At 41.6% G+C, this 11,921-nt stretch overlaps 2 protein-coding genes across 3 annotated transcripts; both read left to right on the plus strand.

The window, feature by feature from the left end:
- The first annotated feature begins 2,617 nt into the window (after positions 1–2,617).
- On the plus strand, positions 2,618–8,129 carry ppie (peptidylprolyl isomerase E (cyclophilin E)). Its single transcript, XM_077546214.1, has 10 exons — positions 2,618–2,699; positions 2,991–3,089; positions 3,193–3,236; positions 3,366–3,392; positions 3,488–3,569; positions 3,820–3,920; positions 4,005–4,128; positions 7,209–7,394; positions 7,507–7,649; positions 7,928–8,129. The coding sequence occupies exons 1-10, from the start codon at positions 2,669–2,671 to the stop codon at positions 7,994–7,996; spliced, it is 906 nt and encodes a 301-aa protein (XP_077402340.1). The 5' UTR covers positions 2,618–2,668; the 3' UTR covers positions 7,997–8,129.
- Positions 8,130–9,019: 890 nt separating this feature from the next.
- On the plus strand, positions 9,020–11,243 carry gjb10 (gap junction protein beta 10). 2 transcript variants are annotated; one of them, XM_077546331.1, is made up of 2 exons: positions 9,020–9,168; positions 9,673–11,243. In XM_077546331.1, exon 2 carries the CDS (start codon positions 9,706–9,708, stop codon positions 10,486–10,488), a length of 783 nt encoding a protein of 260 aa, XP_077402457.1. In that variant the 5' UTR covers positions 9,020–9,168; positions 9,673–9,705; the 3' UTR covers positions 10,489–11,243. The 2 variants fall into 2 exon arrangements, with proteins under 2 accessions (XP_077402457.1, XP_077402537.1); XM_077546411.1 differs by having other exon boundaries at positions 9,114–9,168; positions 9,676–11,243.
- Positions 11,244–11,921: the final 678 nt, after the last annotated feature.

An 11,921-nucleotide genomic window follows, 5' to 3' on the forward strand; every position in this document is an offset into this window, starting at 1 on the left:
TAATTAACAAATGTTTTAAGGTATGTAACATGACGGAATAGTGGGGGAGAAGGGAGGTACGGTTTAACGTCAGCAACCCAGTAAAGCACATCATTTCAAAATAAACCTACCCAGCACTGTATATGTGGCATTTGATAAACACTTTATACCAGGAGTCTCCAAGTTCGGGGCGAGGCCGGCACCAATTATCACAGTACTGTATATTAAAATTTGGCAGGAAGGAGTTTGGTCAGGTGACAGGCCTACAATTTGACTCTCTCTGGTGACTGGCTTCAAGTCAGCCCTTTAAATTGTTTAGAGGCTGGGTGTGTGTGGGGTGTGTGTGTGTGTGTGTGTGTGTGTGTGTGTGTGTTGGGGGGTGGGGGAGTTCGGGATTTGGGGGCGGCTGGAGCTGGGTTGTGGCGGGTGTGGGTAGGTGGCAAGAGGGTCGTGGGGGGAGCGGGGCTGTGGGCCGGTGGGGGGCCTGGCGGGCCTGCCGTGCCCCGTTCTACTGCGTTGGGCTGGGGTGCGCTCCTGGTTCCTGGGTTTGCTCTCCAAACGATGGCCCCTGCGGGGCCCAGGGGTTGTGTCTTGGCACTGCCGTGGTCTGGAGGGCACTGGAGGGTTGTGCTTGCGCTGTCCTGGCCGGGGTCGACGGCTCCCCTCTTTGGTGGAGGTTTTCATGCATGCCAGATCCACCACACCAGCATCTATCGAAATTCAAACACAATCTGCTTCTTTCTCTGGTCGTTGAATCGGTGGAAGCTGATGTCTGCGAATCTAATAATAATAATAGGTGATGTCTGGTCGGTGCTGGATTTCACTTTCCTTTCTTTTCTTTGATTCTTCCTCGGGTCTCCTGACAACATCACGACTCTAGCTGGATTCTGAAGTATTCGGTTTAGGTCAACGGTATGGGATTTTTAATAGGTTTTAGGTGAATTAATGAGTACACACTCACACGCACGCACACATGCACACACAAAAAAGTAAAATTTAGAAAATAAAAAAAAAGACGAAATCCCCCATTATTAAACAGTCAAATGCACTTAATAGTTTTGAAGAAGGTACATTTTAAAACTAAGCTGTGTGTTCGTGCAGTTGGAGTGGACGCTAACTATCTGGCTCGTTAATGTGATTTGAAACACGCAATTTGACACCTCTGTTTTAATCTATGTTAGAGTGTATGTTTACTAGTAAAATGTATGAACATTTATCTACTAATTACAACATTTACCTACCAACCTCGCAAAAAAATTATTGCTGCAAATCCGTGAATACTTTGTGGGCTGCCAGTCCTTTCTTTCGATTGCTGTTATCAATCGATGTCTTTTGTCTTCATTAGTAGGTATGCGGGGGGAAAAACAACATTTGGGTTACTCCTTTGTCTGTCTGTACAACCAACCGCACAGTAAGATGTGACCATTTTATAAGATAATTGATTAGATCAGAGGTCCCCAACCCTGGTCCTCAGAGACCGGTATTGAAGAGGAATACATTTATTTGTCCTCTTTGCGTGTTCCAAAAATATGAAGACAGATTTAATGTAAGAAAAAACACCTTTGCAAAAATGATTTAAGAAAAAAACAGAGATCTCTGGACATCGTGACAGACTCCAAACATCACGTAACAGGTGGAATTTCAGAGTGCCGAATGTGTCTTCCGTGGGGAAAAATGGCTTCTTATAGTTAAACAGACCGCCTCTCTTTCATTTGTAGACAAAACATACTCTCTGGGTACTTTTCCGTGAGCGATGGCGCAACCAGAGTCAGGGGTGTGTGTGTTCGACGCAGATTCTGTTCTCAAGGACCAAATGTGTTTTCGCACAGAACACTGAGAAGGAATTTTTTTAGACTAAACAATATGTCCCAGCTTAAGGTCAAATTATACTGAGTTCAACACTACTTCACATCTATAAAACATTTTAACATGGTTAATAATGTATAACAATGGTTAATATATGAAATAAAGAATTAAAATGTTAATAATATCTAAGTATCCAGCCTGTTTTCCATGTCTCCCACAGCCAACACAGGTGGAGATCGTTATCAGCCTTCTCCAGAGATTGCTGATTAGCTGATGCTATGAATCATCATCATCTGAGGACCAGGGTTGGGGACCTCTGGATTAGATAAAGGACTTTACGCTGTATGAGATTCAATGGTTACAATACAGGCAGTGGCTCTTTTGCCGTCTAGCGTCATGTAGGGGGCGTTCCCATGTGGGCTGTGACGTCACGTGCAAAAGGTCAATACAGTACAGTAGTAAGGTCAGAATTACAGTTAATATTTAAAAAACAGAGCGTGGCCTAGACCGCCTGATAAGCACAAACACCGCTGTGTAAACTTGTTTATTGTGCTTTGCTGGCTGTGGCGACTCCTGATGGGACAACGTGAAAGTTGCAACAGCGTGTATCGTTCTCAGTCTAGGCCAGGAAAATTGTTGAAAAATGGTAAATAAATTGGTGAATAAACAGAAAAATGTTGGATTCGTTATTGAGGTGAAAAGGGGATACAATTATAGTCATCTTAGTTTTATTTTTTATTTTTGAACCGACCAGCCTGTGGTGTACGACGCTGACGTACTGTAACGTGGTTGGATGATAATTAAAGACAAGTCGACCGAAGGCGGGCTTTAGTTTTGATCTACCAATCAGGGCGGGGGTTAAAGTTGAAAGATACCTTCCAATATGGCGGCCACCAAACGCGTTTTATATGTTGGTGAGTTGTTCCTCTTATGTCAGCAATATAGTAATAACAAAACATATTTAGCCGCCTTGAATGAGCGTGCGTGTAAAATATGGAAATCGGCTTGCGTGCGATTAAAACAAAAAACGAATAATCGGGATCAGCACGTAGAAACTTGTTCAGAGCTTCGGAGTTGTTGGGCATTCCCTCGTTTTTCTTTTTTGGGGAATTCCCTAGTTCTGTGAAAAATTGAGGGACTTTAAAACAACAACAACAATGTGTTAAATTTGTGCAGTCGTCATTTACCTGCCTCTTTTTTTTTAGGTGGGCTAGCAGAAGAAGTGGACGAGAAAGTGTTGCATGCTGCTTTTATCCCCTTTGGAGACATCACTGATATCCAAATACCATTAGACTATGAGACAGGTACACTCATTCCGCTCTAATTTTCTATGCAATATCTACTGGTTTACATCAATAGTTGTGAACAAACTACAGTCTGTTAATGAATCATTTGCTTAATTTTCAGAAAAGCACAGGGGATTTGCATTTGTTGAGTTTGAGATGGCAGAGGTATGTCTGAGGTTACACTTGGATACAAGCTGTGATATCTTTACTAAAGTTTTAGCTTTTGATGAATACTGTGCTTAGTGAAAATTCATGATAACCATTGTTTATGTCCCACTTTGTCGCGTTATGCAGGATGCTGCTGCAGCTATTGATAACATGGTGAGTGTGTTCCATTATTGTAGAAGTGGACAGCAATGTGTGAAGGATAAGTCACCATGTAATGATAATGTGTTGTTTTTCAATATCTCTTTCAGAATGAATCAGAGCTTTTTGGTCGGACAGTTCGTGTTAACATTGCCAAGCCAATGAGAATTAAAGAAGGATCCTCTCGACCAGGTGAGTACATGATCACATCATTTGACTTTATATTTCAAAGATATTTTGAAGTTATATTAAGGTAATACAGTATGATATACAATACAATACAAACATAATAAAATTATATTGTATACAAGTTGTCTGCAATGCAATGATGTATAAGATCCAGCAGGTGTCTGCAGACACCTGCAGACAAACAGAGTGTTTTCCCAATGCTCCGCAACACTTCACGAGGCCTCATGTACCCAACACTACTCTCTTTCTTCAGTGTGGTCGGATGACGACTGGCTGAAGAAGTTCTCCGGGAAGACTCTAGAAGAAGCTGAGGTGGAGGGGACGGGAGAAGCAGCCAACACTGCTGGACAAGAGGTTGGATGACATCCCTTCTACAGTGCGGAATTACGTGACATATGCTTGGAAGCCTCTTGTGATGGGTATCATTTGTCTCTGTAGGCTGAGCCCCCTACTAAAAAGGGCAGAATTAATCCGCAGGTCTACATGGACATCAAGATCGGCAACAAGGCTGCAGGGAGACTTCGCTTCCTCCTTCGGGCAGACATTGTTCCCATGACAGCAGGTCTGTGCATTGCAATAAACAATCCATTCCGGGACACAACTTGGTTCTTCTTCAAAAAACCTTTCCCGTTAGAAATGATGGAATATTAATCAATAAATTACAACGCATATTTGCCACAAGTTTGTGTGCCATTGTCCCCCATTAGCCCAATATGATTTCCATATTTTAAAAGGAAAATGTAAAATTTGCAACCTTAGCTGATAAAGTTAACTTGTAAGGAGAATCTTTAACTACAAAGTGTGGGGTATAATGTCAAATGTTTCAATGCTATGGTGGGTGATCACTGCTTTTGATTGATATTTTTATTAGTGCTGTCACGCGATTAAAAAAAAAAAGTAATCTAATTAATTACAGGATTTTTAATTAATTCATCCATCCATCCATTTTCTTGGCCGCTTTTTCCTCACAAGGGTCGCGGGGGTGCTGGAGCCTATCCCAGCTGGCTTCGGGCAGTAGGCGGGGTACACCCTGAACTGGTTGCCAGCCAATCGCAGGGCACACAGAGACGAACAACCACACTCACATTCACACCTAGGGACAATTTGGAGTGTTCAATTAACCTGCCATGCATGTTTTTGGAATGTGGGAGGAAACCGGAGTACCCGGTGAAAACCCACGCAAGCACGGGGAGAACATGCAAACTCCACCCAGGAAGGCCGAAGCCCGGACTCAATCTCACGTCCTCTGCACTGGGAGGCGGACGTGCTAACCAGTCAGCCACCGTGCATTAATCTAATTAATCTATTTTAATCTCAAATCTGCTAAATGTCCCCAAATAAAGAATTTTAATTCTAGGACATTACAAAATTGTAAAGTATGACTAATCTATTGAATACACCAAGAAGAGAAGATTTGAAATCCACATTTTTATTGTTGAAGTGTGCTTCATAAATTAAATTCAAAATAATAGGTTCAAGCACATCAACAAACTAATTAGGCCAGGCATTATTTTAAAAGATAAGCTAAAATTTGAACAAAATTGAATCTGAACTTCCACAAGCTGAGATTCGGTGTATGGATGGCATGAGATGAACTGATAATAGCTGTGGTGGTTTTTGAGCTAAACTAACAAACTAGTAATCAGGAAAAGTTAGGGGTTAGAAGGAGAGGTTAACAAAAATCTACAGTTACAATATCTGGGTCATTGCCATTTAAATACTAGCACTACCAGAATTTTAAAACAAGTAGAACGCCCAGAGCCGTCATTTTGAGCCTAATATGGTTATTACTTGCTGTTTTGAGTAGCTAATAAAGCCCCTAATAAATGTAGACAGGTGGTTTATTGATTTAAATTTTCTGGCTTCTACTGCCCAAAATGTCATGACTCCATCACATTTAGCATCCTTTATTTTTCTCTTCTTTTGTTTTAAACTATAAGCTTTTACTATACTTTGAACTGCGTCGCCACTTCCAGTGGAGCAGTACATGGCTCCTTTTAGCCTGGGGTGGGCTGGCCTCGTTCGGACTGGCTGTCTGAAATTCACGAGCGATCCAGCGACAGCGACCACTCCTCATGATTCGTCAGTCTCCCTGTCAGCTTCATCTCAGGTTATAGCTGTCAAGTCTCCTCTGTAGTATAGTTTTTTTTATTCGCCATGGTGATCTAGCTTGCATCCAAAGCCAAAGCCACAGCCTCCATGCTGAATGGCAGTTGGCCAGCGCTGCCAACTACGGAAGTCCAGCGGCGCAACTCCCGGCGACATGAAAGTTGTACATTAAAATAAATAGAACCGTCAAAATGACATTTAGGTCCAAGTTAGTTTGCCTCGCGCTCCTGTGCTGCACTCACTGCTCTAGTGGCGCTCCACTAAAGCGTACGGCTACGGGTCCCTCAATGAACCAAATTTCAAATGCTTGCTCATTGACTTGCCACTCGCGATCAATTGCTTTATTTTTTTTAACACACTAATTTGCACGTGATTAATTAATCTAGGTCAGGGGTGGCCAAGTTCAGTCCTTGAGAGCCCTTATCCTGCCTGTTTTCTGTGTCTCCCTCCTTCAGCGCAGCTGAATTTAATGATCAGCTCATCAGCACGCTTTGCAGGAGCCTGATAACGATCCTGATCATGAATCAGGTGTGTTCGTGGAGAGAAACATTGAAAACAGGCTGGATAGTGGCTCTCGAGGACTGAATTTGGCCACCCCTGATCTAGGTTAACGCGTTAAACTGATAACCTTAATTTCTATCAATAACAAGTTGTATTATTTTTTTTTATTATAAATATTGGAACTAATATTTGGTCTAGTAAATAAATGATCCCAGACTGTACAGTGTAGGCTACACCATAAATACAGTTATCGACATACTCAAATCAATTTAAACACATAGGAACTTTTTAGATTGAAAATACGTGTTCTATTATCAATAACACAATGTATTTTTTGATGTATCGAAGTTTACTTTATCATTGGTCTAATGCTAACAAATAATAGAGATTAATCAAGTGCAATTGAAAATTAGTCTAACCAGATAGATAGGAAGGTAGATAGAATAGGAAATGTGTAATAAAAGCAAAATAATTACTGATGAAGAGAGCTCCTATTTGAGTACATCTTTATTTGTTTTTCATTAAAAAAAAGCAAAACACAATTCAAATTTCACTTACCTACCGGTAGTTGTGAATGTGATTCTCTTTACTACATTGAGGCAAAGGTTCCATCTGAATTGAGCGAACAAATGGAAATAATAAATGAGCACCTCAGACTCTCATTTCATGGGGCGTAATGTCCGCATCCGCAATGTTTGTCCGATTGGAGTTGCTGTAACGTGACGTCATCGGCCACTGGAGGTCTTCTGCCAAGAAGCGGAACAATTTGCATGTGCTCGCTAACAGCCAATCAGAGTGATCTGCATTTTGCATACTGCAATTGAAGGCACATTCATTCAAATCATATCTAAAAAAGCAAAATGACTCTTGCTTCTTCATTCACACTTTTAAATGATGCTTTTTACTTCCTGCTTGTATTATGAATATGTTTGGCTTTTTTTTTTTCATGTAACCATTAACCACATTGGCGTTGAGTTGAAATGGTATATCATGAATGCAAACTAACCTGGATGGGATTCATTTATTTTACAGACAATTTCCGCTGCTTATGTACACATGAAAAAGGATTTGGCTACAAAGGGAGCAGCTTTCATCGCATCATTCCTCAGTTCATGTGCCAAGGAGGTGACTTCACCAACCACAACGGCACCGGTGGCAAGTCCATATATGGCAAGAAGTTCGATGATGAAAACTTCGTCCTCAAGCATACCGCTCCAGGTGAAGGGCTCACCTTAGAATATGTTGTCTCGTTATTAATACCGTACACTTTTTAAGCATCACTGGCACATTCCTGGGACGAGTATCTTAAGTTTGTTTCTGGTGACCACAGGGCAGCTCTCCATGGCCAACTCTGGAACCAACACCAACGGGTCCCAGTTCTTCCTCACTACAGATAAAACAGACTGGCTGGACGGCAAACATGTAGTGTTTGGAGAGCTGGTGGAGGGGATGGACGTGCTTCGGGCAATGGAGGTGAGGGCTAAATGACGAACGCTCACTGAAAAGGAAAGAGTTTTTATGAAAGCATTTTGTGATGCTGGGTGGTCTATGAGATAACTAGGTACGGGGAAGGACATGAGGGAAGGAAAGAGTATGTGAGAGATGTGCATATCCTTAACACTAATACTATTGACGTTGCTGTTTTATAAAGGTAGCACTAAAGAACACCAATCACAATTTCACCTGATAATTATTTTTATTTTTTTATCGTTCTCTCTGTTGACAAAAAATCTACAATTTTTATTGTGCAGGCTCAGGGGACAAAAGATGGCAAGCCGAAGCAGAAAGTCATCATCTCAGACTGTGGAGAATGTGTGTAAATGAAACCGAACCTAATGTGCTCGTTTGAATTTGCGTGTGAAGGGTGCCATCCTTTACACCTTGAGCCCAAATCTTTTGCTATGTAAATATTTCAATCGCTTTTTTTTAAATAAAGAAACTGCAACATTTGGACTCAGTGGTGCATCTTGATAAAAATATTCAGTGACAACTGTTTCTCTGTGGCTACATACCAGATTAGCTACATGTTATGTGCAGAATGTTTTTAAAAAAAAAACATAAAATCCTCAAAAAAAAATTTTTTTTTAATGCACTCAAATGAATAGATATATATATATTTTTAAGTAAACATTTCTTACTCCTTTGCGGAAAGTAAAGAAAACAATTATGTGTAATTTTTGTTCATTATATGATAAACTGAAAAATGTTTGAGGATTTTAGCTTCCCTGTGAATCACTAATACTTAGTTGTATGACAATTTTTTCTCAGAACTTCACATCTGTGTGGCACAAAAGGGACTAACTTCTGGCACCAGAGAACTGGGTTTCCGACCCATGACCTGTTTTCAATGCAATGTTTTTGTGATATTAAAAAAAAGAGAAAATATTAAGCTCCAAACTAATTCCACAAATTAGAATTTCTTTTTATACTCAAAATGCCAACTTTCCCCACTAGGTGGAGCAATTGCACTGCAATTGTGCCCATAACATCTGCTTGTGTGTTGGATTGCATGGGAGGAGAGTATATTTTATAGTTAAATTAATACAACTATTACAGTATATTTTAAAAAATTTTAAATAAAATCACCTTTGTAATTTGATTCATTATTTTTATAGGCAACGTTTATTCCATAACTTAAATTTGTGAACGTAAAGGTATGTTTTTTTTGTTTTTAAATTGAAAACAATCTTTCCAGGAAAGCCCCTCAAACCTCTTGTTGCTTACTTCCCCCCTCCCTACGCGCACTGCTGCAGACGTACGGGGGAAAATTAATAACAAAAAAACACAAAATAAGTAAAGGCGTCTTGTAGCTTGGATGAACGAACAGTGTTGGAATGGTTGTCGCTGCCACACCTGGGCAGGCAGGTTGCATTTTGCAAAGACGTGGTGAAGGAACAGCTCCACCCTCCCTGCAGTCGTCGGTCCTGTTGACAACTGCTCAGATTCCCTTGTCGGCGAACTTCATCCAACTTCTACTCCGCCGCGCTACACTGTAAGTAGCCAAGTCAGATTACTAAAATAATGTTGTTTCGGTTTTGTCGTCTTTTTGAACATTTCTGTGAGGATCGTTAAGTGCTGACGTTTGAAAACAGCTAGTTTGCGTGTCTTGCTTAATACCCACGTTACAGACGACTGAACGGGTTCCGTGAACGCAACTTGACTGAAAGTGTTTCCACTCGAAACAGATCCATCCAACATTTATGATCGGTTCCCGGTTATAGTGTCATTTTCACCCATTTTGTGACTTTGTTTAAAAAATTTTTTGGGTGCTGCCTACATGAGACCACTGTTTCCCAATCTTGTTCAGCTGTAGACCTCTGATTCATCGTGGAGACACGTACATACAGCAAACCCTAAGCCATAATGTTAACAAATGAATGAATTAATAATAAAACATGTGAAAATGCTGCTTTCTTTATCAACTAAAAAAAAAATTGACATGGATTTTTGGTGACAGCGTTTTGTTCCCCTTCATAAGCTTTTCCACTTTCATCAGCAGGAAGAAAGAAACAGCTAAAAGTTCTTCACCATGAACTGGGGTTTCCTCCAGGGCCTCCTGAGCGGGGTCAACAAGTACTCCACCGCTTTCGGGCGAGTATGGCTGTCCATTGTGTTCGTCTTTAGGGTGCTGGTGTTCGTGGTGGCGGCCGAGAAGGTTTGGGGTGACGAGCAGAAGGATTTCAAATGTAACACGGCCCAGCCGGGTTGCCACAACGTCTGCTACGACCACTTCTTCCCCGTGTCCCACGTGAGGCTGTGGGCCCTGCAGCTCATCTTCGTCACCTGCCCCTCGTTCCTGGTGGTGATGCACGTGGCCTACCGGGAAGACCGCGAGCGCAAGAACCGCCTCAAGTACGGCGAGAACTGCCGTCGCCTCTACCTGAACACGGGCAAGAAGCGCGGCGGCCTGTGGTGGACCTACGTCATGACTCTGGTCTTCAAAGTCATCGTGGACACCACCTTCGTCTACCTCCTTTACCACATCTACGAGGGCTATGACTTCCCCTCGCTCATCAAGTGCGAACAGAAGCCGTGTCCCAACAAGGTGGACTGCTTCATCGCCCGGCCCACCGAGAAAAGAATCTTCACCATCTTCATGGTGGTCACCAGCTTGGCCTGCATCCTCCTCTCCGTTATAGAGATCGTCTACCTGGTGGGCAAACGCTGCCACGAGATCTTCACCGGCGTCCATCACACTCGCCACATTATGACCACCAGTGGCAGCAACTTGATGAACCCAAACGCTCAGAAGATGTCCAAAAAGAACACGCCGGACACCCCTGCTCCAGCGTATAGCGTGGCAGTATCTTGAAATAATGTTTTTTTTTTTTTCAGACAGACTTCATAAGGCAGACACTTATTTTTTTTTGTCGTCCAAAAACAATCTGCAGTCTGTCTGGAATTTTTAGGTTCTTGCCCTGCGATGGCAGACAGTCACGGTAGTGTTTTTAGTGGCAGTTTGAGAGACAAAGAAAGTCAAGAAGCGGACCATTACTTGAGTCAGTCTGTGATTTGGAGACACACACATTACACACCCACGTGGTTTGTGTGTAAGATTTTCCTCTCTGTCCAGTGCCAAACCTACAAATGTTTTTATTCCATTTGTACAGTCTTTTTAATTCACGCATACATATGGACACATCTCTTGGGACACCTCTCTTAATCCAGTTAATCTGAGATATGGCTCTCCTTCTCCTTTTGCCTCGCTGAATCTTAATTCTTCTAAATTAATGAATACATGGTGTTCTTCAAACAGAGTGGGAGCAAATCAAAAGCACATGGTTGGGGGAGAACTTGAAAGCACTGAGCTGAGAACGGCTTCGGACTTCCATTTTCTTGATCAGCTTTGGGGAAAATTAGCAATCAGGTGAAGGGGTAGTCAACCCACCTCCCAAAATTCTTGACACTAATATGTTCTATGCAGCCCCACTAGTTTAAGTAAGATATTCTGGTTAATATTGAAATAGTGGAATATGAGTTAAGCAGCAAAATCCAGCCGTTTTTATCAATGTCAAAAGTCGGTCATTTTGCCACTTGCTGTCAAGTGGAAATGAAATCACAGTTGCTCAGGGCTCAGGTAACAACCAATCACAGCTCAGCTACAGAAAACAGGTGAGCTGTGATTGGTTATTGCCTGAACCCTGAGCAACTGTGATGTCATTTTCAGTGATGAGATGGATACAAACAGTATGATTTTGCTTTATGACTAATATTCCACAAATGTAATATTAATCAGAATGTCGTGTTTAGACTAGTGAGGTCACATATATAAGAAATTATTGTCAAGAAATGTTAAAGGTTGGCTTCCCCTTTTGATGGTTTTGAGGTTGGAGGTTTGAATCTCGTTTCTGGTCTTCATGTGTGAAGATTGCACGGGTTTTTCTCCAGCTTCCTCCCAAATCCCAAAAACATGTACGTTAGCTAAGTGAAGACTAAATTCCGTAGTTGTGAGTGTGAATGTTTGTTTGTGTATACTCCGACTGATGAACGATCAGTTTAGGTTGTAGCTTGCAAAAAGTCGGCTCGGATAGACTCCAGATCTTTGAATTTTCAGAACTCTTGTTTCAATGCTAGTGTTGTCATACTCAACTTCTCAAAGCTAATATCATCTACTAGTTGAGATAAAATCAACTGCTGTTTGCACCCAAGTAGTGTACTTTACTCCATTTTGCATCAGTTGCTGTAATTAATTGCTCAACAATCGGTGATTTCCCAACGATAATTTAATTGTGAAACTCTCATGCT

Source organism: Vanacampus margaritifer, chromosome 1 (assembly GCF_051991255.1).
Source record: "Vanacampus margaritifer isolate UIUO_Vmar chromosome 1, RoL_Vmar_1.0, whole genome shotgun sequence".
Lineage (NCBI taxonomy): Eukaryota > Metazoa > Chordata > Actinopteri > Syngnathiformes > Syngnathidae > Vanacampus > Vanacampus margaritifer.

Bases quoted from the DNA above. Each gene is read 5' to 3' on its own strand.
- ppie (XM_077546214.1), top strand. From the start codon at position 2,669: ATGGCGGCCACCAAACGCGTTTTATATGTTG. The intron at 3,393-3,487 runs GTGAGTGTGTTC...TATCTCTTTCAG, and splicing joins CTGCAGCTATTGATAACATG to AATGAATCAGAGCTTTTTGG. The intron at 3,570-3,819 runs GTGAGTACATGA...CTCTTTCTTCAG, and splicing joins AGAAGGATCCTCTCGACCAG to TGTGGTCGGATGACGACTGG.
- gjb10 (XM_077546331.1), top strand. From the start codon at position 9,706: ATGAACTGGGGTTTCCTCCAGGGCCTCCTGAGCGGGGTCAACAAGTAC.